The sequence below is a fragment of the Protopterus annectens genome, chromosome 16.part0 (assembly GCF_019279795.1).
Source record: "Protopterus annectens isolate FY-2018-M chromosome 16.part0, PAN1.0, whole genome shotgun sequence".
NCBI classification, from domain to species: Eukaryota; Metazoa; Chordata; order Ceratodontiformes; family Protopteridae; genus Protopterus; species Protopterus annectens.
Genome location: NC_056750.1, coordinates 43,638,737 through 43,664,497, shown reverse-complemented (window position 1 = coordinate 43,664,497; position 25,761 = coordinate 43,638,737). Strand labels below are relative to the sequence as shown.

At 41.9% G+C, this 25,761-nt stretch overlaps 1 protein-coding gene across 3 annotated transcripts in view; it reads left to right on the top strand.

Annotated features, from left to right (window-relative positions):
* The window catches only part of POMT1 (protein O-mannosyltransferase 1), a 1,532,857-nt gene that overhangs the window by 1,030,089 nt on the left and 477,007 nt on the right, over window positions 1-25,761 (top strand). For all 3 annotated transcript variants that reach the window (XM_044058401.1, XM_044058399.1, XM_044058400.1), the window contains one exon: window positions 20,293-20,389. In XM_044058401.1, the coding sequence (XP_043914336.1) occupies window positions 20,293-20,389 (97 nt within the window). The remainder of the gene's footprint in view (window positions 1-20,292; window positions 20,390-25,761) is intronic.

Sequence of the window (25,761 nt, the reverse complement as noted above, 5' to 3'; positions counted from 1 at the left end):
GGAGGTGGGATCTTTAGAAAAGGAAGGAGCAGATTACATAGAAATAAACGGAAACTTTGGGAACAGTACATGCAGAATAAGGTAAGGAAGATGAGGAGTGACATGTAAGGGAGTGCCGGACAAACAGTTAATGTAATGTTGGATTGAATGATAAATTATATGTATCTCTTCATTTTTAAGAATTACATATTTATTTATTGCCTTTTGTTTACCAGTATGGTCCAACTGGGTACTCGGGCCCAATTTCAGCAGAGGCCCACGGAGAAAAGTTCCATTAGAGTTACAAAAATTACAAAGAATTTACAGAGGAAAAAGAATCGGTTTATGCGTGATGTTAATGAAAATGTGTAAATGATTTGTTTTGTTTTCTGTAACTGAATTTCTTCCTAAGTCATTATTCAGTGTGTGAAGTTAATAAAGCTGTTAACAAAATTAAAGTCTGAAAAAATAAAGACCGTAATAACCAAACCATAATGGTGCGCTATGAGCAATGCAGGGATTACCAAGAGAATGTAATAATTCATTAGAATGTGCAGATGTCTTTACACTGTTGATGTGGAAGCTTGCATGTAAGCAGGACATACTGCAGAGTATTAAGACAGTCGTGTTTCGGCTGACAGGAACAAAATAGAGGAGAGAGTAGGGGAATTCATAAAGGTTAACACAAGATGTACTATGTGTACATCTTGAGGTAACTTTGCTAAATTCAGGATTGGACTACCACAATACTTTTCTGTCTATTCATTCAGAAAGGTGACATAGTGTACACCTTGTGGTAACCTTTATGACTTCCCCCAAAGTCTTTTAGCTGTGTTGGAATCAGACTGTGTGAATATTAACATATCAGCATTAAATCCAAGAGAACACCTTTGAAAAATAGTAGTTCTGAAAACACAAGTTTGTTATAATTTTAAAATGTACTGAATACTGTTAAGAAAAGCCGCGGTGGTGAAGCGGTAGCGTTGTTGCCTTACAGCAAGAGGTTCTCCCGTTCGATTCTCTGCTGGAGTGCCTTCTGTGTGGAGTCTGCATATCCTCCCCACGGTCGAGTGTCGTTCGAAAGACATGCGTGAATGGGCGTGCCTTCATTGAAGGTTCGGTGTTGAGCTGACACCTCGGCACCGTAAAAATCTACTGCCAATCATTAGCGGACCAGAGTTCCGCTGTGGCGACCCCTAACCGGCAAAAGCCGAAAGAAGAAGAACAATTGAATACTGTTAAGCTTGAGACTACTAGTATTATAGTACTAAAATTAAATGTTAACTTTTTATGATATGCACATTTCTTTGCACAAGTTAAACACAGATCCAACGTTACACAAACCCTAACAGCCTTTCTAGTAATTTTAACTTTTTGAAACAGGCAACATTTTGCATTCAGCCTAAAATAAGCATTCATTCTTGCATTACTGATATAACATAATTTGTTGCTCCAGCAGCTGAAGAGGGCAATTTTGACATGATAGATAAAAACAGTGATACTGAAGGTCTTAGTGTGGTTTCAGCGTTTCGTAAACAAAGTGAAGATAGCAGATGCAAATCTAGACTTGGGCTTTTGCTTTTAGGTAGCAGTTTTTTAACCAGATAAAGCATGATGTGGTTGAAATCAGTTTGAAGCAGGTTGAAAAAGGAAGCAACAGTCAAAGAGGGACATGTTTTGGAATGTCCCAGCTTTTCTTGGCAATAAACTAGAGTGCAAGTACTACAGACTGAGTATTAATTGGAAGAAGCCTAATTTCGGCGTAGACAAAAACAGCGATGTTGCATAGGCATGAAGTTAAGTAAAAACATAGTTGAGATGAAATGTTCAATAGACCCATCTGCTTTGGCAGGGATGGGCCTGTATTATTTGCCCCTTGGTTTTCTCATAGTTGCTAAAATGTTTGCTTTCCCCATAGAGTCTTTTTAGGCAGAGTTTATCTGATAGTATCTCAACATAGTAAAATCTAATCTGGATAAATATCAAGACAGAGATGCTAAATGCCAGAAGCCTAAATAAAAAATGTGTAAATTTTAGAACTACTTTAATCTCGAGGACATCAGCATTTTTGCAATTACAGAAATCTGGTACCACTGCAGTGATAACACTCCCAGCATTCCAGGGTACAACACTTACCATGTGTTCAGATCCAGTGGGAACTATGAGGAGCTGTATTTATTCATAATTCCATAGTTTCTCGGGAAATTTCACATAATGAAAATCTGGAACTGGTTCAAGTCTTAGATACATTCAGTAAAATTAATTACTGCATTATCATATATCCACATGTATGACCTCTTCTGAGTATGTAGAATACCTTAACCAGTTAGAAAATTAACATTTGTACTACATACTTTTCTTATGGGTGACTTCAGCTATCTGCACATAAACTGGTAAACATTTACTACCAACAACAAGAATGTCCTCAGATTTTTGGACTTTGTAAATGCCAGTGCACTTGACCAAATTGCCCCACCCACCCACTAAAGGTGTAAATCTTCTTGATCTTGTACTCCTAGACATTTCTCCCAAATGCACCACCCTGCTTGTAGCCCCCTCCCTAGTTAAATCTGACTGCCTTGCTGTGGTTTTCTCTATGAAAGCTTGTCCACTGATAACTTCTCTATGTTTAGGGATTATTCCAAGACCAATTAGTTAATAATTGCTGATCTTATTGATGATCACAAATGGTACGACTCCTCAACAGATCTTGTGACTGAGGCTGCTGCTTACCGCCATGGATGTTACTCCACCTTGGATAGTAGTATTATGGCATTCATACCATTCAGAGAAAGTATAATAGCAAGTTTAGAACTAAACCCATATGGTGGAGGCACTGCATCAACACACCACATAAAGAAAAAGCTTCTGGCAATCATTAAAAAAAGTCTACTTCATCATTTTAAAATGCATATAAAACTGGAAAGTAAGTCTCTCAAACTTACCATTAGGAAATGCATGGCCACCAATGAACTTAGAATTGCAGCTAATTTGAATAATAATCATAAGGCCTTCTCCAGCTATAATGGGAAGATTAAAAGTGCATATAATTCTGTACTGGACTATGGAATTATGAATAAATACAGCTCCTCACAGTTCCCAGTGGATCTGAACACATGGTAAGTGTTGTACCCTGGAATGCTGGGAGTGCTGTAACTGCGATGGAACCAGATTTCTATAATTGCATAAATGCTGATGTCCTTGAGATTAAAGAAGGCTTCAAATGGTAGCTCATTCTCTAACCTTGATAACATTCTTGCTGACAAATTCTTTTCCAAGTTCACTCCACTTTCCCTCCCCTCTCTCCTCTCTGCTCCACCCTCACATCAGTTTCAACTAAGCCCTTTTGGCACTTTCCAAAATGAAAATCACTAGTTCCATGGGTCATGGCAATATCCTTGGATGCCTGATGGGAACTGTAAAGGCTCACTTAGCAAAACATCTGCATGAGTCTTCAGCCCGAGTCTCTCTGTCTTTCCCTGTACTGGTTATGTCCCCAAGGAATGGAGAACGGCAGTTATGGTGCTCTGCATGAAGTGTGGCTCCTCTAATGACTATTGAAATTACAGGCCTATTAGCCTCACTAGTATTATTTGCAAGGCTTTGGAATGTATTATAGCTGAACAAATAAGAATGATATGGGTGACCTTATATCCCCTGGGGCAGGCTTGACATAATGGTTGAGATCTTTACCACACAGATTCACGGTACAGGGTTTGATTCTGACAATAGTCTGCTGATTGATAGCTTAGTATTTACCTATGAGCCTATGGATACACATCATTCTGGGTTTGTAAAGTGAAGACTGCGCCTGCTCAACCTGGTTGAGTTCTTTAAAAAGGTTACCGATACTATGGGTAAGGGGCTTACAGTCCACATTGCTTATCTAAACCTTGCCAAAGCCTTTGACACCATCTCCCATGCTAGAATTATTGACAGAGTCCTCCAGTGCAACTTTAGTCCATACATAGTTCACTGGTTTGGTAATTGGCTGTCTGGCAGAACCCATACAGTTCCTGGGTACCTTTACTTTGGTGTGTATTTCGGTGACATAAAGGCTATTATCAAGTAACTTTGGTTAACCAGATTTCCTGATGATTGCAAACTGGGAGCAGTTATCAAATCCCATTCTGATACTCAAATTCCCAGCAACAGCTGGACCAAACAAATGCCTGGTTTATAAATGATGGAGTTTACCCTTAATACCAAAAAAAGGAGCATAGTTTCCTTTGGTAAAATCCAGCATCACTGTTGCTTCTCATGTAGATAACTGGGTCAAATTTAAGTGAAATGTTATCAGGGACTTGGCAGCATGCTGATAACAAACTAACCTTCGACCACCATGTTTCTGTGTTACTTAGAAGATCCTGCCTTTCACAACTTATCATTCATGCAAAGAAGTTATCAACCCACTTTATTCATCCCTTATTAGGTCCATCATTGCATCCCCAAACCAAGCACCTAAATCAGCTTGAGACTGCATTGTTTTCTTACCAAAAATATCTCCGGTCTCAGTCCCCATACTTACTCTAAAAGAAGCTCTGTGGCTCATGTGCATCATATAGACTCATGGTGGGTGATTTCTCCTTAGCTTTCTGTGCCAAGAATGACCCAGCACTCTCTGAACTCCTTCACCTAAATAGAGCAGATGTTAAAGGAAACACCCATTCAAGAGTTCTAAACTTTCACTATCAAATTTATTTATTTATTGACTGATATTTGATTACCAAGAAGGTATGACTGCGTAGGAGTTCATTTTCATCAGAGGCCCAAGAACAAAGGCTCAAAAGTATTACAAAACATTTTAAGGACATAGAGTCTTAAAAAATAATACGAAAACATCTACAGTTTAAATAATTATACCAAATTAGACATACTATTAAAACATTGGTTAAGAATAGATGCAAGTTATGTGACAATTTAATACTTAGAGAAATATTAGCCAGTTTTTGAGAAATTAAAGGTAAGTTGGTCTAATACAAACAGGAATTGCAATACAAAGTGAGGAAAAAGCAGCCTTATGGTGTATTTAGAGAGAAACTTGAGAGAGAAATTGATAGACGTAAGGAAGTATGTGAAGAAGGTAGAATAGCGGGTGGGTAGGTACTTGTTCTCATTAACAACACCAGATGGCATGATCAGTACCTAACCCAAGATATATACCCTGTTTCTATAATGGGCTGCCCTCACCTGTAAAGCAGAGGACTCCCTAGCAACATTTAGAACTAGTCTGGATGGGTGATTACAAATGGACAAGTCTGCTTAACAGGGGGCACTGCTAGATGTTAAGTTGTCTATCTCGCCTTCATTCTTGCTGGATGGGTTCGGAGCCGACCTCGGCTCCGACTCGGCCACTCTAAAGCTCGAGAGTTGGTTCCACCGGCTCGAGGCTCCCCTTATATCCCACAATGCTAGGCGAGAGTTACCTCAGATCTCGTTTGCCGCTACAGCTTCGAGGTTGGTTGTTCTACCGGTTCCTGGTGAGTTTAAGCTTTTTCTATTAAAAGTTACTCTTTTTACCCCTTTTTTAGTTTAATTATTCTCAAATTAGTGTAGTTCATTGAACTTTATCCCCGACCTAATTTTTCCCGTTTTTGTTTAAAAGAACTTTTAGTTCTTCCCTTGGGCCTTAGGCCTTCCCTTCCCTAGGGAGTGTTTGTGTAGTTTAACTACTGTTTATTGTACTTTATTTTTAGTATTTTTACTAAAGTTGTTATTCTGACAGGGTATAACTGGTGTGTTTGAGTGTGTGTTTGTGTTCACCAGTTAGGCTATGTCAAAAGAAGCAAAGGTCTCCGGATTCAAGAAGTGTGATGCGTGCTGTCAGAAAATGTCTCTGACAGACGCTCACACTTCTTGTGTCTATTGTCTGGGGCCTTTGCACCTGCAGGACTCCTGTGCTGTTTGCCATGGCTTCAGCCCCAGGGTCCTGCAGGAAAGAAAAAACAAGCTTATTCTGAGAGGCTTGTTGAAGCCTGAGGATTCCCTGTCTGTCTCAACAGGGAAACCCTCCAAGGCATCGAGGTCTTCGGCTCCGGCTTCTGAGCCGAGACCTCAGGTTGTTCAACCTTTGCCTTTATCGGCTCCGGCTGGAGCCGATAAGACTCAGTCCACAGTTTCTGTGGCTTCCTCGGCTCCGCCGGAGCCGAGGTTATCGAGGTACCCGTGTCGGCTCCGACAAGATCTTCGGAGCCGACAACCAGAAAGAGGTCTAGGTCACCTTCTCTTGGCTCCGTTCATTCGGCTCCAGGATCTCCCCTGCTGTCTGAACGGAGCCAAAGGTCTCATTCCTCTAGGTCATCGAGGCTGTCCGATCATGACCTTCAGAGGGTGGTGAGTCGACTACTCAAGTCCGAGGCACTAGCCCAGATGCTTCAGAGCCCGACTCATCAGTCGGTGCCTGCCCCGGTCCATCAACTCTTTCCTCCTTCGACTCTCTTGAGTTCGAGCCGGGTCGATCGGAACCGAGACTGTGGTCACCTCGGAGCCGAGACAATTGTCTTCGGCCCGCTGCCGGCTCCGCTTTTCTTCCATGGAGGAATCTCGGCGCCGGACTTCCCTCGTCGGCTCGAGGGGGTGAGTGGCATCGGACCCTTGTCCGACCCCCCTCTCCCTCTCGGTGCTTCGGCGCTGGTGAGTTCGGCTCCGACATCGGCCTCGGAGCCATCACTGTCGGTGCCGAGGGGGGTCCTTAGCTCCTCGGAGCGGGGACCTCTGGCTCTGCCTGACAGGGTGCTTTCGAGGTCATGCGGAGTGTGTTAGAGCCTGGCTCTACTCCACAGTCGGCTCCGTCAGCCCCTCCCTCTATGCTGCCTCAGGGTAAATCGACTCACTCCCTCATCCCGGACCGCAGAGAGCCAACTCCTCAGGAGCTCCCTTTGGGGATTTCATCCTCTTCCGAGGCCTCTCCTGATTTGGCAGAAGAGCCCCCTCGGAAGAGGAAGTGCAAGAGGAAGCACATTGACTCACCTGAGTCTATCACGTCGGACACAGATCTGGATGATTCTGAGGGTTCCCCGTTCCCCTTCTGAAGATGTCTCATTTGCAGACATTCTGGAGATCCTTAAACAGAGGGAAATTGGCCAGCCCTCAACCCTTCGGAGGACGAATCTGTGTATCTTGAGGCGTTTGGCTCTCGTCCTTCCACCTCCTGGGTGTCCCCTTCGACCCCCTCATGCAGGTGGTTGCTAAAAGGCATGGACGGCTCCTGATTCAGTGGACCCCACTCCCAGGAGACCCTCCAAATTCATCACAGCTCCATCAGACAAGGAATTTTTATCAAAAGGAGTCTCTGTGGATGCTATGGTGGTAGCTGCTGCCACAAAGAAGGAACTGGCTGATCCTTCAGTGCCTGTCCATCCACCTAACAAGGAATCTAGGTCCATGGATAGGTACGGAAGCGGATGTTCTCCTCAGCGACATTTACCATGCTCGCTGAATTACCTGTGCCATTTCACTCGTCTTCAAAGGGACTTGATCAAAGAAGCGAGTGAAATGCTGAAGGACCCTACAGCTGCGGGTTTCCAAGAGAAAATGAACACGCAGCTGGCTATCCTTAATTCTATTTCCAACTCCTCCATGCGCCTCCTCTCTTATGCGGCCGATGGAGTGAGCAGAGCCGCAGGAACAGGGGTAGCCTTACGTAGGCACGCCTGGATGCGGCTATGCAATTTTGCGGAACCTTTCAAGACGTCTTTCACGAACTCCCCTTTGATGGATCATCTCTTTTTGGTCCACAAGTGAAAGAAACCCTGACTAGGTGCGAGACTGATGGCAAGACCCTTTCTGCCGTCGGAGTCTGTTTTTCTACTCCTTCTAGGCCTTACCCCAAAGGCCAGAAGGGGGGAAAGATGTGGTTCCGTAAACAATCCCAAGGGACTTCGCCTGACGCACAGAGTCGGTTCCCCGCCAGAGGCAGAGGGGGGAACAACAATGGTAGATGTCGCCCTAGAGGCAGAGGGGGTCCGCAGAACCAGGGCAATCGAGAAACGTCCTCCGATAAGCCCTTTCAGCATCCCTGAGGTGTTGCCCGACTGCCCATCTTCGGAGGCAGTCGGGGGAAGATTGTCACTGTACCCAGAAGCCTGGCTATCCTTGACACAAGACAAATGGGTACAGTCCATCATTTCGAAGGTTATTCTATTCCCTTTCTTCGCTTTTCCAAATCAGTCAAAAATCCCTTCCAGATGTCCCACCGCTCAAAGGGATATAGCAGCTTTGGAAATTTCAAAACTGCTTGCAAAAGAGCTATTCAGCCAGTGCCAGCAGACCAACTAGGATCCGGAATCTACTCAAGGTTCTTTTTAGTTCCAAAGAAAACAGGGGACTGGAGACCAATTTTGGATCTCAGTATCTTGAACAGATCGGTCAAGAAAACAAGATTTCGATGGTCACGCTGCAATCCATTCTTCCCCTATTGGGAAAAGGAAACTGGATGTGCTCTATAGACCTTCAGGACGTACTATCACATAAAATGAACAGACGCTCCAGAAGATTCCTCCGCTTCAGGCTGGGAACCAGTCATTTTCAATTCAGGGCCCTGCCCTTTGGTCTCACCACTGCCCCGGTGTTTACCAAATGCATGGCAGTGGTAGCTTCTCACCTGAGACGACAAGGATTCCAGGTGTTTCCATATTTGGACGACTGGCTCCTCACAGCTCCCACCAAGCATCTCCTTCTGATGGCCAGAGATTACACTTTTCGCGTCTGTCAAAAACTGGGTATCTCAATAAATTGCGAAAAGTCTGTTTTGTCGCCTTGTCGTACTATTACCTACATAGGCGCAAATTTAGATACTGTAAACATGTCTGCAACACTAACGAACCAAAGGATATCAGACATTCAAAAATTGGTATCACTACTTCTCAACAACAACAGAGCCAAAGCCAGGTTAGTTCTAAAGGTGTTGGGAATCATGGCAGTGGCCATACCTCTCCTTCCATTGGCCAGATACCACATGCGGATCCTTCAGTGGATGCTCTTTTCTCAATGGTCATACCAGGAACTTCCAATGTCTCACACCATTATGATCACGCAAGCGTGCAAAAAGCATCTCATGTGGTGGATGTCTTCCCCCCAGCTCCTGTTGGGGAGACCATTTGTTCCACCTCCTCCGGTTGCTACTCTGACAACGGATGCCTCCCTGATCGGGTGGGGGGGGCATTATCAGGGCAGGACAGTCCAGGGCACATGGCAACCAAACAAATGCCACTTGCACATAAATGTTCTGGAGATGAGAGCAGTGCTTTTAGCGTTGCAAGCCCTTCAACACTCTCTTCCCTTGGGAACGATTGCAATCCAGACAGACAATATGTCTGTAGTGTGGTACATCAACAAACAAGGCGGAACCAGATCATACCTCCTGTGTCGAGAAGCACTCAGACTGTGGCAATGGGCGATTTCTTCTCAGCGTTTTCTGATAGCAACGCACATCCCCGGGAAGTCCAATCACATTGCGGACAAGTTGAGCAGAGCTATTCTCATGCCTCACGAGTGGTCTCTGAAAGACTGTGTAGTGAGAGAGATTTTTCTCAAGTGGGGTCAGCCTTGCTGCGATCTTTTTGCTACTCCCCAAAACAGCAAGTGCAGAGAATACTTCACTCTATTCCCTTTACCAGGCCAACCCAGCAGGGACGCTAGTCCAAGTTTGGCCCCGGGACTTCTGTATGCATTTCCTCCTTTCCCACTGATCTCTCAAGTAATACAGAAAGCTATCGCTCAGAAGGCCTCATTGATCCTCATTGCTCCTTACTGGCCTCGACAAGTGTGGTTCCCCTTTCTGCATCGATTTCTTTTGAGCGACCGTGGAATCTGGACCTAGTTCCAGATCTTTTGATCCATCAGTCGGGTCAGTTTCATCGCTCCCTCCCTCTCTGAACCTCACTGCTTGGTTCCTCCACTTCCAACCGTAGCCAGGCTTCCTCAATTATCTCACTCTGTTAGAGATATTTTGATAGCTTCCCATAAATCTTCCACTCGAAAGATTTATTTGAGTAAGTGGAAACGCTTTTCATATTGGGCACAAGGAAAGGACATAGATCCTTTCACCGCTTCCATCCAACTAGTCCTTGATTTTCTTGCTGAACTCTTCCATGCAGGTTCATCTCCATCTACTCTTAAGGTTCAATTGGCAGCTATTTCTAATTTCCATGTGGGTATTTCTGAAAACGCCCTAATGTCCCACAAACTCTGCAAAGCCTTTTTGAAAGGAGTTTTTCTTCTCAGACCTCCTGTAAGAAATCCTCCTTCTCCTTGGGACCTAAATTTAGTTCTTGCTTCTTTGATTCTTTCCCTTTCGAACCTGCAGCTTCATGTTCCTTAAAGTTATTATCATGGAAAACTCTCTTTCTGGTGGCTATCACATCAGCTAGAAGAATTTCAGAACTTCAAGCATTCAGTTGTCGTTCTCCTTACCTTGTGTTCCATAAGGACAGAGTTTCCTTACGAACTAACCCGTCCTTTTTGCCTAAGGTGGTTTCAACATCAAATCTAAACCAATGCATTGATCTCCCTGTCTTTTTCCCGGAGTATTCAAATAGGTCTGAACAAAAATTACACTGTCTGGATGTTCATCGTCAATTAAGGTACTACTTGGACAGGACGAAACAATTCAGAAAATCTGATCAGCTGTTTGTCTCCTATGCGGAAAGCAGAAAGGGACTTCCAGTTTCAAAGGTATCTTTATCCAGATGGCTAACATCTCTGATTACCCTTGTTTATGAGATTAGACACCAAAAACTGCCTAATAAGCCTAAAGCCCATTCCACCAGAGCTTTGGCTACTTCTCTAGCCTTCCAAGACAGACTGCCTATTGACACCATTTGTGCAGCGGCTACTTGGGCTACTCCTCACACTTTTATTTCCCATTATAAGTTGGATTTAGCTTCTAGGCATAGAGCTAATTTTGGTTCCACTGTTCTCAGGAGTCTGTTCCGTTAGGCCACCCGGGACAAGGTGCTAGGGACGCGGTCCCATCCAGCAAGAATGAAGGCGAGATAGACAACTTAACATATAGAAGTTACATTCTTACCATAACGTTCCATGTTAGTTGTCTTCTTCTCGCCTTCTTCTTGCGTCCCACCCTCCTTCCCCCTGGCCTGGACAGACCTAGAGGAGTTGTGATCGTGACCTCTCTTTCTACCACCTCTTTCTTAGCTATATGCTATTATGCATATTTCTTGTTTCAGGATGTAGGTCACCCTTCTTCTTCCTGTTGTTAGAGGTGGATTCTGTTTTTTACAGTTATACTGTTTCTGTTATAAGCTGGGGTTAGCTTACAAACGAGATCTGAGGTAACTCTCGCCTAGCATTGTGGGATATAAGGGGAGCCTCGAGCCGGTGGAACCAACTCTCGAGCTTTAGAGTGGCCGAGTCGGAGCCGAGGTCGGCTCCGAACCCATCCAGCAAGAAGAAGGCGAGAAGAAGACAACTAACATGGAACGTTATGGTAAGAACATAACTTCTATTTTCCTACCAGTACTGGGTGATGTGGCTGAACTTCCTGATGGTCTGTCTTCCCCGTAGGTGTCATACTCTGTGAAACTCTGAACAGACATTTCATACAATGTGTGTTCAGCAACAATGATCTATACTCTTGAGTCACATGGTACAAAGTCTCAGTAACCGGTAAGTCCCACAGTCCCACTTAAATATATAGCTCCAGTATAATTGCTAAACATACATGTGAACACATGTACTGTACCCTATCACCTTAAAAATTAGATTAAATAAATGTAAGAGCTTTACATTTAAATACATCGATTACAAAGACTGTAGCAACATTGTGCATTCATGTAGTTTGCAACAGTACGCATAGGTATGTGGAAATGTTAATTGTAGTTGTAGTTGGAGAAAGCAATCACTTTAACAATCAGAGTCTATATATGTTATGTATAGACACCACAACTGTCTGCTTTTATCTGCTGATTATCAAGTACTGATTTATAGTTGATTAATCCTTCAGCACATTAAATGCAGTAGAGGTTAGATACTGTCTTTACTATTTAAATATTTTTGTTGAGCTTCATAGAAACATTTGTGTATTGAGAAGGTGGTAGTGCTTTATCTGACTTTTCAGTGTGAAGCAGTATTTGTTGCGTAGAAGACTACTTTAACAAATGAGATTGTTCAAATCCATCTTCCTAATGTATATCTGCACCTTATATGTAGTGTGATCCAAGTTTCACTTGACATTTCACTGTAGCAGATATGTTAGTCTTCTGTGTATCAATTCCAAAATTTGTTGAATATGTACTTATCCTCACTCTTTCATCTTTTTGCAGTTGTGAAATATTTGTCAACATTTTATAGTACTTAGAAAATTTCTCTCTATGTCTTTCTTTCAACGAAGTGGTGCCACGTTAATGATTTTCTGGAACTAGGTGAATATGAATTAAGTAGCTTGACAAGAAAATGTCTGGTCGTCAGTAGTTATGCTGGTGAACATCTTTTAAGACATTAAAAGAAGGTTTCTGTACTTCGGAACTGAAAGATAGCAATCTGAATTTGTAGAACTGTCACATTTCCTCACATAGTTTTCTATAGTCTGAACAGTGTGCTCTACATGCCGACTTCTCTGAAAATATCTTAGAATTAAGAACTGTTTAAATTCTCATTGCTTAGCAAAAGTACAGAGTTCTTGGCTTATGGAATTTTTGACAACTATTTGATATTGATCCATCCTGTTTACTGTGTGTAACAAAAATAGATTTCAGTACCATGACAACACTATAACTAGAAGTTTCTTGCATCTGCATTATTACTGAATAGTTTAAGTAATGCTCATCACAGAATAGGTAAACAAATCTACTACAATTTTTATCTGAAGGAGGTCTATGTCAGCATTTCTCTTTCCACCTCTGTCTTATTTGTGACCGTAGACCAAAATGATCTGGTCCGATATGCCACTAACTGTAATATTAGAACGAAAGAGATTGTTAAAATAATTCAAAGTAACTGGAGGTCAGTATATCTTACAATGGAGCCCTTATGATGAGAGTCCTGGAAAATGTGTTTGTTTTCCTTAGGGACTTAAGTGTTCTGGGGCTCACTGAGAGTGACAATATGTATGGTGTTTTTTCAGAGTGCCCTTGGGCTTGCTGAGGAGTAACCTTGACAATGGGTGGTCTAGGCAATCTTTATTTTTTAGGAAGATTTCCTTTCAGTGATTCAGCATACGCTAGTCTATGTGTGTGTGCTGTGTGCTATATGGGGTCGATGTTGTCTGTGTGGTTTTGACAACCTGATGGCTCCACTGTCATTGTGTAAGTACAGCTCTGTGTCTGTTTCTTTAGGAATTGTGTTTTTTTTTTTTTTTGTAAGTATGAGAAAATTGCTACATTTTATTTATTTATTTATTTTACATTTGTTGAACGGAAATGTCTGGCTGAGCCGAAACCCTTTTTCAGCAGAGGCCCGGGGAGAAAAGCTCCAGTAGATACTTAATAACCATATGGTACAAGTTACAGTTTTTAAAAAAACAAGTGGAGAAAAAGATTCAGTACATACATACATAGTAGAATGGTAGATTATCACAAATATATACAGGTGGAGTTACAGCAAATTGGTGTAGAAAAGTTAAAATAAAACAAAAGTGAAAATATAGTGGTTCAACAAATAATTAAAGGTAAAATTGCAAAAAAATACATTTCGTGAACATTTGCAGGAAGACGTCTATTCAGAGAGGAGTTTAATGAGTGGGAAAGTGTGGAAGGAGAGTCAGACGAGCAGATGGAGAGTATTCAAGGAGAGTTTGAACATAGACTCAAGATGCCCACATCCACCAAGCTGGCTACAGAGAAGTTAGGCAGTTGCATACCCATATTGTCCAATCCTTTGGTGAGCTTCAACAGGTGGTGTATTGGGATGCTCTACAATATTCTGCATTTCTATTTTCACTTGCTTAAAAGTACACCCATTACCCATACATAGGATAATTGGCTAGGCTTAAAATAGCCCACAAAGGCAATTAACCTATTACTTATCTATGGACATCTATAGCCTCCATAATTTTCATTTCCTGTTCAGTTTTTCTTCAGATGGCTAATGGAACTCCTCTTAATGCACTTTAGGGACTTAGAGTACATGCTATATTCCCCATACTTTCCTTACCCCTGAGCTTACCTACCTAACCACCGATTGTTCTTTACAGTCTTGCCTTCTTCCTTCTCCTTGGCTCTACCCGCTCCATTCACTCTGTGGGATCTCTCCACTCCCCTACCCCACCCCAATTCTCACCCACCTCCAGTGCTCCTACACTTATTCTAGCCATAAGTCCCCTCCCTCCCTGTCTCACCCAATCTACTCCCATCCTCCAATACTCTCTCACCCCTTCCCATCCCTAATCCTTAAAGCTCTAGATACACTTCCATATGCCTCCCTCCTCCACCAATAATCCTATTACATCCTCAACATCTAACCCCCAACTATTCCATACCTAAACCACACCACGTCTCTTCAAACCATTCTCATCCTTTCCCTTAGCATACTACTCCTGATACCTCTATATCATGCTACCTCCTATTCCTCTTACAAACTGCCCCTTCTTTCCTATCCCCTCTTCACCACAGCATCACCCCTAACACACATCATAACTATGCCACATCTCATTTCCACACTATATCCTACTCCCTAGTGCTTCCAAACTCATTTCTCTGTTTTAAACTAAAACTCCTATCCTCCTCAATGAGACATCATATTCCCAAAGCACTATTGTACCTCCCAACAAACTCTAGGAGCAAATCCAAACCCCTGCTCTCATTCCCATTTAACTGCCTATGCCTAGCAGGAGACATACACCCCAACCCAGGACCTAGTACCAACAGCAATCCAGCTCCCCCCATTACCACCCATACTACCAACCCTAAATACCTCAAGATCTTGACCATCAATACCCAGAGTCTAAGAAACAAATTAGCCCACTTCCACACTTGGCTATCCCATACCCAACCTGACATAGCAGCTGTCTCTGAGACATGGCTAAAACCCAACATTTCAGACTCTGAAATACTACCCTCTGGGTTTCAAGTACTTAGACAAGACCACCTAAAAAAAGAAGGGTGGAGGAGTAGCCTTAATGTACTCCAGCCTACTCTCCATCACTCCCTACCAAAATCCTATTCCACAGTTCAACAACGCTGAACTAGTCATAGGAAATCTCAAACTAAATAACCAGAAAAGCATTTGTGTTATAGCCCTCTATATCCCCCTGGAAACAACATTAACACACTTGAGGAAATTCTTCTATGGGCCTCATATAATGTCAAGCTTGAGACATACATTTTAGGAGATGTGAACATTAACTGGAACAAAATTATTGCCAATAACCCCACCATTTCAATCAATCTATGTAATTTCACTCAACTCACAAATGTTGTAACCAGACCTAATAAAAATAACCCCCCAGGCTCCATACTGGACTGGATCCTTGTCTCCCACCCAAACAAAATCTCCCACACTGGCACCTTACCAGATTCTATCAGTGATCACTTACCAGCCTTCATCCATAGAGCAACCCCCTCCACTCCTCATCTACATCAATATATCCATACTCGGAATCTCAACAACTTTAACCCTACAACTGTTTCCAATTCTCTCAAATTGATAAATTGGGACACTCTAAAAACTCTACCTCTGGACAGTGCTGTCAAATTCTTCAACTCAACCTTCTTAGACACTCTTAACTCCCAAGCCCCTCCAAGAATAAAACGCATAAAAAACAATTCCACCCCTTGGCTTAGTAAAGATACCAAAACACTCATGCAACAAAAGGGCAAGACCTGGAAACTCTACCATCATACTAGGCACCCTGACACCTTTCTTAAATATAAACAACTCCGCAACTTAGCCAAAAAATGTATCATACAAGACAAAAAAGCATACTATATCAAACTCCAATCTAACCACTCATCCTACCCCAAACAATTCTAGAACTCCATCAACTCACTTCTGAACCCAGGCACCAAAAACAGCCCTTGCCCTGACACTAGTAAATCTGTCCCAGAAATAGCTACTCTGTTCAACTCCTTATTTACTAACTCTATAGCAGAACTCACTAAAACATTCCCAAACACCACCTCCCCCCAAATCAAACCCTCTCCCCAACCTTCCACCCCAAACTCACCTCCCATATTCCACCTCAAACCCATTCCCACCTCATATATAAAAAAACTTCTCTCTAAGCCTAAGCCTTGCTCCAATGCCCCTGACAATATCCCCTCACTCTTTTTAAGAATTGCAGCAGACAGCATCGCCATCCCCATTAGCATACTCATCAGCAGATCCATACAAGAATCATATTCCCCAAACTGTGGCGTGCAGCCTTTATCCTACCCCACCATAAAGGAGGCAAAAATAATAACATCTCCAACTTCCAACCCATAGTGATTCTCTCCCCTGTTTCAAAAATTCTTGAGAAATGCATCCACCTCCAGCTCATGCCATTCATTACACATAATCCACTCCTCACTCCAACACAACATGCGTTCCATCCTGGCCATAGCACAATAACAGCTCTTCTCTCTTTTCTAGGCATCATACACCATGCCTGTGACTCCAGAGAACTTGTATCCACAGTCCTCTTTGACCTCTCCAAGACTTTCGACACAGTCTCCCATACCCACCTTCTTCACCACCTTTCCAATCTTAACCTCTCACAAAACACCATTACTTGATTCAGCAGCTAACTCTCTAAGAGATCTCAGGCAGTAAAATAGAAGACTGGCACCTCAGCCTTTCTTCCCACCCCAACCGAGGTACCCCAAGGATCCATTATTGGCCCTATATGCTCTTCAGTATCTTCATTAATGATTTCCATGCAGCCATTCCTAACACTAAAATAGTACAATATGCAGATGACTCAACTTTAGTTTGCTCTGCATCAAACCTCCCTGAGCTCCAAACAAAAACTCAAACTGCCTTCTCAGCTAATGAGAACTGGATGCTCCAAAATCACCTCTCTTTAAATGCCAACAAATCAAAGATCCTTCTATTCTCTCCCTCAAAATATATACGGCTAGACAAAACCTCTTTCAGGATTACAAGGCTTGCCAGCTCCACTATAGAAGTTGTTCCTTTTGCTAAACATCTTGGAGTTACTATTGACGAACACTTAAAATTCGATACCCATATTCAGCTAAATATAAAGAAAACCCATCAGAAACTTGGCATGCTGTACAGAAACTCCCAATTCCTCTTCCCCCTCAACAAGACAGACACTCGCCACTGCCTTCTTACTACCTTCACTAATGTATGGTGCTCCCCTACTAACCAACCTATCTTCCTCCATCTCTTCTAAACTAGAATCCTGTTACAATAAAATCTCAAAGTTCACCACCACTTCCAAATACTCCACTCACCACTGTAAACCTCTCCACCAGCTGCAATGGCTAGAACTCCCAAACTACCTTGACTACCTCCAACTCATCACCACTCACAAGCTTATTTTCAAACCAACTATATGCCCAGCACTAACAAACAGCTTAACATTATACACCCCATACAGAACTCTAAGATCTAAACACCAAAATCTAATCTCTGTTTATAAACCAAACCATCCCGCTGGTCAGCTTCTCCTGTACTTTTCCATCACCAAAAATTGGAATTCTCTCCCTCCATCTCTTAAGAATTTCTGAGAACTCTGAACACTTCAAAACCCAGCTGCATTTTTACCTCTCCCAAAAATGGAAATGCAATTGCACTCCACCTGCCCACCCTGCTTAATACATAAATACTTTATAACACACAAAGTTTGTTCTTCCTTGCACACTATTAATTAACCCTATGTACTGCCTTCATGCTAATGCTACCTCTATACCACTCTCAGAGGATTTAAACCTCTGTATTAATTTAACTCATGCTAATATTCATGCGTAAAGAACTCATCCATGCTAATGTTACTTATATATCTTTCTCAGATTATTTAAACCTCTGTATTAATTTAACCTTGTACTACTGTTTTCAACCACTAAACATGTAAATATGCTTTACATCCTCCTCCAAGCTGCTGTTTAACTTTTGTTTAGATGTTGATATTTTGCATGTAAAATTTGCTTAGTTTGTTTCTGTTTCCACTATGTATTGTACTTCATATTATGGAGCTTGTACTATGTATTATTGGAGCTTTTCTCTCCGGGCCTCCACTGAAAATGGACTCTTTGAGCCCAGTGGACCTCCCCGGTCATCAAACTGAAAATAAATAAAATAAATAAATAATTTGTACTTTATCAAGTGAAACCTTAATGTGGTATTGACCCAACAGACAACCAACCTAGAACAATAATAAAGCTGAATAAAAGCAGAATTTTGAATGTTCTCTTTCAATACCCTCAGTGAAATGCTGGTAGCAACATTTGTTGTTGTTGTGTCTTTCGGCTTATCCCGGTTAGGGGTCGCCACAGCGGAACTCCGGTCTGCTAATGCTTGGTAGTGGATTTTTACGTGCCGAGTTACCAGCCCTGACGCACAACCTTCAAGGAAGGTACGCCCATTCCCGCATGCCTTCACACAGAAGACGCTCTAGCTGAGAATCGAAAGGGACAACGTCTTGCTAAATTTGCTAATGGCACTGGAATATTCAGTATCCCTAGAAATGTTTTAGACCATCTGCAATAATCTTTCTCTATAAAGTAAGAGTACTTGCACTGCCTCTGATACTTCAAGCATTTCTGTGAACATTCATGCTGTCTTTCCAGCTGCTTTTCACTGCTTTATTTTGAGTAGTAATAAGAATGTTAAACTTGCAGTCAGAACTATTCTATGAGCATTGTGTAACTGCACAATGTGAATACTCTTACTCATATCAAGTGTCTTAAGCATTATGACCTAGTATGTTTGGTTGCTTTCTTTGATTGTTTTAAAGGACAGTACTTCAAACATTAACTTGTATTTTCTGTACTTGTACTAACAAAATCTACCAAGTGGCTATAATTTGTGATCTGAATTTGTCAGAAGAGGGCACAACAACTGGAGTATAGTATTGGATAGATTTGGTGGTTTAAGAGTATGTTCTGACAGTAAACTGCATTCAGCACCTGTGTGAAGATTAAATGTATTTTTTGCCTTTAATCACAAACTTGTATAACCAGAAATCGTTATTGTGATGCCTGAAGGTTGTACCGCATCCCTATTATGCAGTGCAACAATATCTACAAATATTTCTGTTCTATTGTGTTCTGTTTTTACAACACATACATTGTGCTGTATAGTTTATTCCAACTTTTACTCATTTTTACAAAATGATTTAGACTTTCCCACTGCTTATGAATATGATTATTGACTGTGTAATTGGATTTCTTGGGCCTGTAGCCTCATTGGTTAAATTGCATGAGGCGTCTGTTGCTTTATTTGTTACCACGCATCCATTGTAGATGTTAACTGTTTGCCAGCAGTATATTTTTTAAAATGTATTTTATTGATTTTGAACTTTATTTTATACTCCTTTTCACTTAGAGATTTTAGTTTGCATACTGTAGCCGTGGCAGTTAGAGATCTACTTTAGTCAGGCAAATGTGTACATCTGTAATACTTGTCAACAGTGTAGGTGTCAGATTTTCACTTTTTTTCTTGATTTACTGAACAAAAAATTCTCACTTAGTTGTTGAGGTGAACCTAGGGGATTAAGGTTCTTGGCATGCTCTCCTGGTGTGACATGTGATGTTAATATGCACTGGCTTGGGATGTGCACATTTAATACAAACTTGAGACAAAAATGGCAAATTGGAATATTAGAGGGTGAACCCAATCTTTGGTATGCCAAAGAGGATACCATCATGGATCATATGATACAGTAGCAATATGTCTGTTGTATTTGCTGTTTATGGCTTTTAGACAGAAAAGAGTGATCATTTCACATACCAAATAGAAGGCAGTATCTTAATTTGTATGTAAAAATATGGCTTACTCAGTGTTCAGTAAAAGATGACAATGTTTTATGTTCCTTTTTTTTTTTTTTTTTTTTTTTTTTTTAACTCTGACGTGGAAGAGTAGAAAATACTTCTAAAACTTGTCAACTGCTGTGCATAGCATTACTGTTGAAAATGTTGATGTTCTATTTAGAGATGTTGCACAGTGCTAGGCTAAAACAGGTTGCTGTTCTTTTTGTAACTAAAGCAGCTGAGATGCGTATTTTGTAACATTTGTGTGAGATCAAACTAATATACATTTACTTCATATAAATAATGTCTTGCTTTATGCATTTTATGATACATACCAAGCAATATAGCAGCAAAATAGTATTTTAATTGCCCAGAAATAGAGACATTTTATTCCCCCTTGCTGCAAATATTCACTACTGACCAGTATTTTTTTTCCTTTCAGGCACGATGTTGCTGCTCCTGTAAGCCCTCATGCCCAAGAAGTGTCCTGCTATGTTGACTATAATATTTCCATGCCAGCACAGAACTTGTGGAGAGTGGTATGTACTTGCGTTCCTTACAGTCTGTTCTGCTGTGTGTGAGAGAATACTGGACATTTAATCTGTCATTGGCTCATTATCTATATATATTTTTTTAGTGTAACAATTCTGACTGTGCACTGCAATCATAGGGAGGTTAGCAATTGCAGAGCTCAGAGAGTCACTGATGAAGAGATGGGTGTTGTCCCTAGGAAAAGGTAGGACACTCTACAGGACCACCCTCAACCACCCCACTTTTGATGCCAGAGAATGGATGGACCAGTAGGGCTTCCCAGAAAGGAATGAATGGAACTAGAGCTTTTGCGTAGCCAGAAATGCATGTCCCCTGTCCCCACAGAATGAATGGGCTAAATGGATGCTGATAGTGGAACCTTCATTTGAGGTCCTGCAAGGAAAAGACAGAAAAGGTTGCTACTGCATTTACTGTAGTTTCTGCAAACGTATCTTTAAAAAAAATGTTTGCTCCATTCAAGGACCAGTGCAGGTCTGAGTTCAAACTATAGCTAACTGGACCTGTGTTGGCACTGATGACAGAAGTCTGTGAAAAGAAAAGGAAAAGGAACAGACTGTCGAGTTCTTCCGAGGACCTAATATCCTGTTCTATTTACACTGACCATGAGGTCACCGATTCCCTATCCTGTAGGTAATTTGTGCAAAATATTACCTTTAATGATGCTGTGAATACCACAGAGGAGAGTTGCAGTTGACCCATAACAGACATTTGTCTTCCAGAAGAAGATGCTGACATATGGGCATAGTTCCAGAGAGTTTGGTGAATACTCCTCCATTGCACAAGTCATTCCAAGATATGTTGATCTTTTTAGAAATACAGTGCTACTCACCCTTATACTAATAATTCTGACTATGCACTGCACTCATCGGGAGGGCAGCACCTGCATGCTGATCTGTATAGCTGTCCTGCAGCTGTAACAAACAGAGATCACACTTGTATCTCAAATTAAATACTAATGCAGCAGGTCTGGCTATACTTCCTGCCCTTTTCAACACATTTTCACTGCCATTATTGACTATTCCTTTGCACAGGGAGGGAATGTTGTTGAATAAGTACAGAAAAATGGTATATATTTATAGCACAGCAGTCAGGTCTAGTAACCATGGAGAACAGGTTATTTTACTAAGATTCAGTGTTCTCACAGCTTCAGCATACTTTGACTACTAAGCCAGATTCTAAAGAAAAACATGAGGCATATATGCTGACCAGAATTGCTGAAACTTCAGATATTTCTAGATATTAAAATATTCTTTCAGCTCTGTAGACATTATTTCTAAAGTGGCAGTGGTAGTAGTAGTTTTTTATTATTATTATTCAAAGACATGTCTGTTTGAGGTAAGAGGAACTACCTGAAGCTGTAAAGGAGCAAATATTTGATGCTCGTCAGTGAAATCTTTTGTTGGGCAGTTCTCCCGTAGAATTCTTGAAATCCTTACATGAAAAGGAGAGAATTGCTTCCCAGCCAGGAGGGTTATCAACCAACTAAGCAAGTGCAGTTTCAAAAAAAAAAATAATAGTAATTAATAAAACAACCTTCTACTGCTTTGTCTTACAAATGTCTTTATCAAAAGGATGAGTGAGGTACTAGTTTTCAAATCTCAGTCAATGCTACCTAATTTTGTAATTTACTTTAAGGATTACAGATTTTTTGTGTGTTAATAACTTTGAAACCAAATATAGTAATTCACTCAGTGTTTACCATGCAAACATAATCAAATAGCCTACATTAACAGTGTATCTTAACTCTTGATAGCTGAATTCTATTTTTCTTCCCACGAGTGTTTTCATATGTATTACTTTTGTAGCATGAGTGTTTACTTTCTTAAGAAAAAAAGGAGCATTTTCTTCCTTGATCCGCATTTGGTGATTATTTTCTTTTTGTATAGTACCCTTCTGTAAATAGTTCAGAAAACTATCATTGAACAGGCATTTATTGTCTACATGTATTTACTTTTTGTTTTACGGAGCAAACATTTAAAGATACTACCTTTGTACTATCAATTGAATATAACCCTTTACTTTTATTTCCTTTGCCAAAATGTAAAACACAGTGAAGCTGTAATCATTTTACTGTGTTTATATATACATAGCTTATTACTTGAGCAGAGTACATATGTTGGTCCTTCACAGGATGCATATTTTTTTCTCTTTGGATTGTACTGATGTCCTTCAAGGATGCATCTGCAGTCCTAACAAATGGGTTGTCCTGTCGTCAGGCAGCCCTTCGGTCGGCCGGATTCCAAAGTCTGAGTCTGGCCTCGGCTGGTGTCGCACTTCACCCGACGTCATCTCTGCTGGTCTTCGGGTATAAAGGCATCAGCTGACGCCATTTTCCTCAGTCTTTCTTGCCGCGTGGCGCCCGAAGCAGAAGCTGTTCGCAAGTGCCGGTTGGTCAGATCCAGAGATTACTACTACCGAATACTACTTCGAAGACTTCTAAAAAGCTAAGTACCCGTTGGGGACTCTTTCTTGCCTCAGCCGATGTCAGAAAAAGTGAATAACTGTTTAACTTGTGGGAAACAAATACCTCATAAAGATTTCCACTCTTACTGCTTACCTTGTTTAGGCCCAGACCACGACGTAGCAGCCTGTTTAGCCTGTGCTTCTTTCAACCGACGAACGCTTAGGCGTCGGTCGGAGTTTGCTGAACAGTTTTTCGGCTCAGATTTTGCGTACATTATGCCGTCGGATCCTCCGACTTCTCAAATTGTTAAGAAACGCAAAGAAAAAGACCGACACTTGCGGTCCACGGTTTCGGCCGAAACCACGGTTAAGCAAACCGCGAGTGTCTCGGTTTCGGCCGAAACCGAGCAAACGGGTCAATCTTCAGCCGAATCCATGACTGCTACCGAGGCTCCTGCTACCCTAGTTGAATCGGCCTCTGAAGTTTTGCCTACTAATGTGGTTCCTCTAGAATTATCGGACACCATCCCTTTGGATGTCTCTACCCCAGCACGTGGTGCTGCTAGGCCTCCTGCAGCCATGTCTATAAAGGCCTTTGCCAGGGTTAAAGCAGCCAAAACTGCTAAGTCTGTGCCTGTTAAGCCCCCCTCTCACAGGCCCAGTTCCAGTTCCCAAATGCTTACTCTGGCAGAGGATCTCATCTCTTTAATAAGGGGATCCCAATCTCACCCAGACAGGGCCTCTCAACCTCCAGAAAAGAGACCTAGAGCAGAGCCCCCTGAGCCAGTGTCCTCAGATGACTCTTCTGATGATTCAGACAATACAGACCATCCAGAGGCTCCTTTTTCTACTTATGAAGATTCCGATGCTGAAGAATCTATACCTTCTGCCTCTCCACCAGAGGAATTTTCCTTTGGGGAAACCTTACATGCCATGAGAGAGCAATTCCAATGGCAGGGACAAGATTTCTCAGATTCAAGAAAAAAGTTTAGGACCTTTCTACACTTACCGCAACATAGGCCCTTAGCTATACCTCCAGTTCTTCCTGTTGTGGATGATGCATTTAATGATGTTTGCACTGCTCCTGATACTTTACCTCCAGCCCCTGCCAAGCCCGATAGGTTTTACAGGGTACCGGACACTCATCACCACTTATACAAGGCTCCCCTTGCAGATCCTGAGACTATCTCCCAGGGGCCTAAGGCAGTAGCTTTGACCTCAGCGAAAAACCCTCTCCCTTCTGAAAGGGAATCCAGGTCCTTAGAGAGATGGGGTAAAAAAGTATACACCTCTGCTACTCTCTCAGCTAGAGCTTTGAACTGTCAGTTTCATATGATCCAATACCAAGAGTTTATGCTTGATCAGTTAACTAAGAAACTGTCCTCTGATGATTCCTTAGATAAGAAATATGTTTTAGAAATGGTGAATAACATTCAGCAGGTTAGTAACCATTCTTTAAAATGTGGCTATGATGCACTGGAGGCTTCATTTAGATCAGCCATGACTGGCACAGTTATAAGAAGGCATGCATGGTTGAAAGAACAGGTCTTGCCGGATCATGTTAAAGCAAAGCTATTAGATGCTCCTATGGATAAGGTCAGTCTATTTGGTTCTCCTGCCCAGCAAGTAATGAAGAAAATGGAAGAGAAGGCAAAATCTGTACAAACAGTTAAAGATTTCTTACAGGTTCAGCCCCCAAGGTTTAGCAGGAACTGGCCTTCCAAAAATTGGTCCTTTCCAGACTCCTCTAAATCTCAGAGAGGCAGGAATAGACGTTCCAGAGGCAGAAATCAATCCAGAGGAGGTGCCTACAGAGGACGCCAGTGGCAAGGCAATAACCAACGAGGCACAGACACAACCACTGCCACTGCAACAGGACAATCACAGTGACTTGGCTCTGACACCGCCTACCAGGGAACAAATAGCAGCACCCTTAGGCGGAAAGTTGGCCTTATTTTCAAAAAATTGGCACTATATCACAAGAGACAAAGTGGATTTTGCAAACTATAGACCAAGGCTACAGGTTTCATTTCCATACCTTACCAGTAAAAAGAGGAATGCCAAACCTACCACCAAATCAAAAAACAGAAGCTCTAAAACAGATAGCTCAATTAACAAAGATGAGAGCTGTGGAAAGGGTACCACCTACAGAACAGGGCAAAGGATTTTACTCCAGACTCTTCCTAGTACCAAGAAAAGAGAAAAGTTGGAGACCTATTCTCGACCTGTCCGCTTTAAACACATTCATCATTGTTCCAAAATTCAAAATGCTGACCCTACAGCAACTTCTTCCCATGCTGGGCAAGGAGTGTTGGCTGGTAACTCTAGATCTCAAGGAGGCATACCTGCACGTCCCCATACGACCAAATTGCAGAAGATACCTCAGATTTCTTGCAGGATCAGAGCATTATCAATTCTCAGCATTGCCCTTTGGCTTATCTACTGCCCAGAGTATTCACGAAATGCCTGGCATCAGTAATCGCTCATTGCAGGCTACAGGGAATCCAAATTTATCCATACCTGGACGACTGCCTGATACAAGCGGACAACAAAAGCAAGCTGACACAAGACTTACAAAGAGTCATTTGCTTACTACAAGCCCTGGGATACACAGTCAATTTAAAAAGTCAAGACTGATACCATCCCAAACAAGAACATTCTTGGGTGCAGAATTGGACACAGTAAAACAGATGGCATTCCTAACTGCAGAAAAACAAGAACAACTCCCTCTTTACTTCTTGGCATTAACAAAGCAGAACAAACTAACAGCAAGGAAAGTACTGCAGGCCTTGGGCTTCATGGCATCATGCATAATCCTGGTCCCCATGCCAGACTGCATATGAGAAAGCTACAGTGGTACCTAAAGAATTTATGGTCTCAACACAGGCACAGCTTAGAAACCGAAATACCACTAATCCCATGCCTGAAACAAGAGTTCCTATGGTGGGCTCAAGCA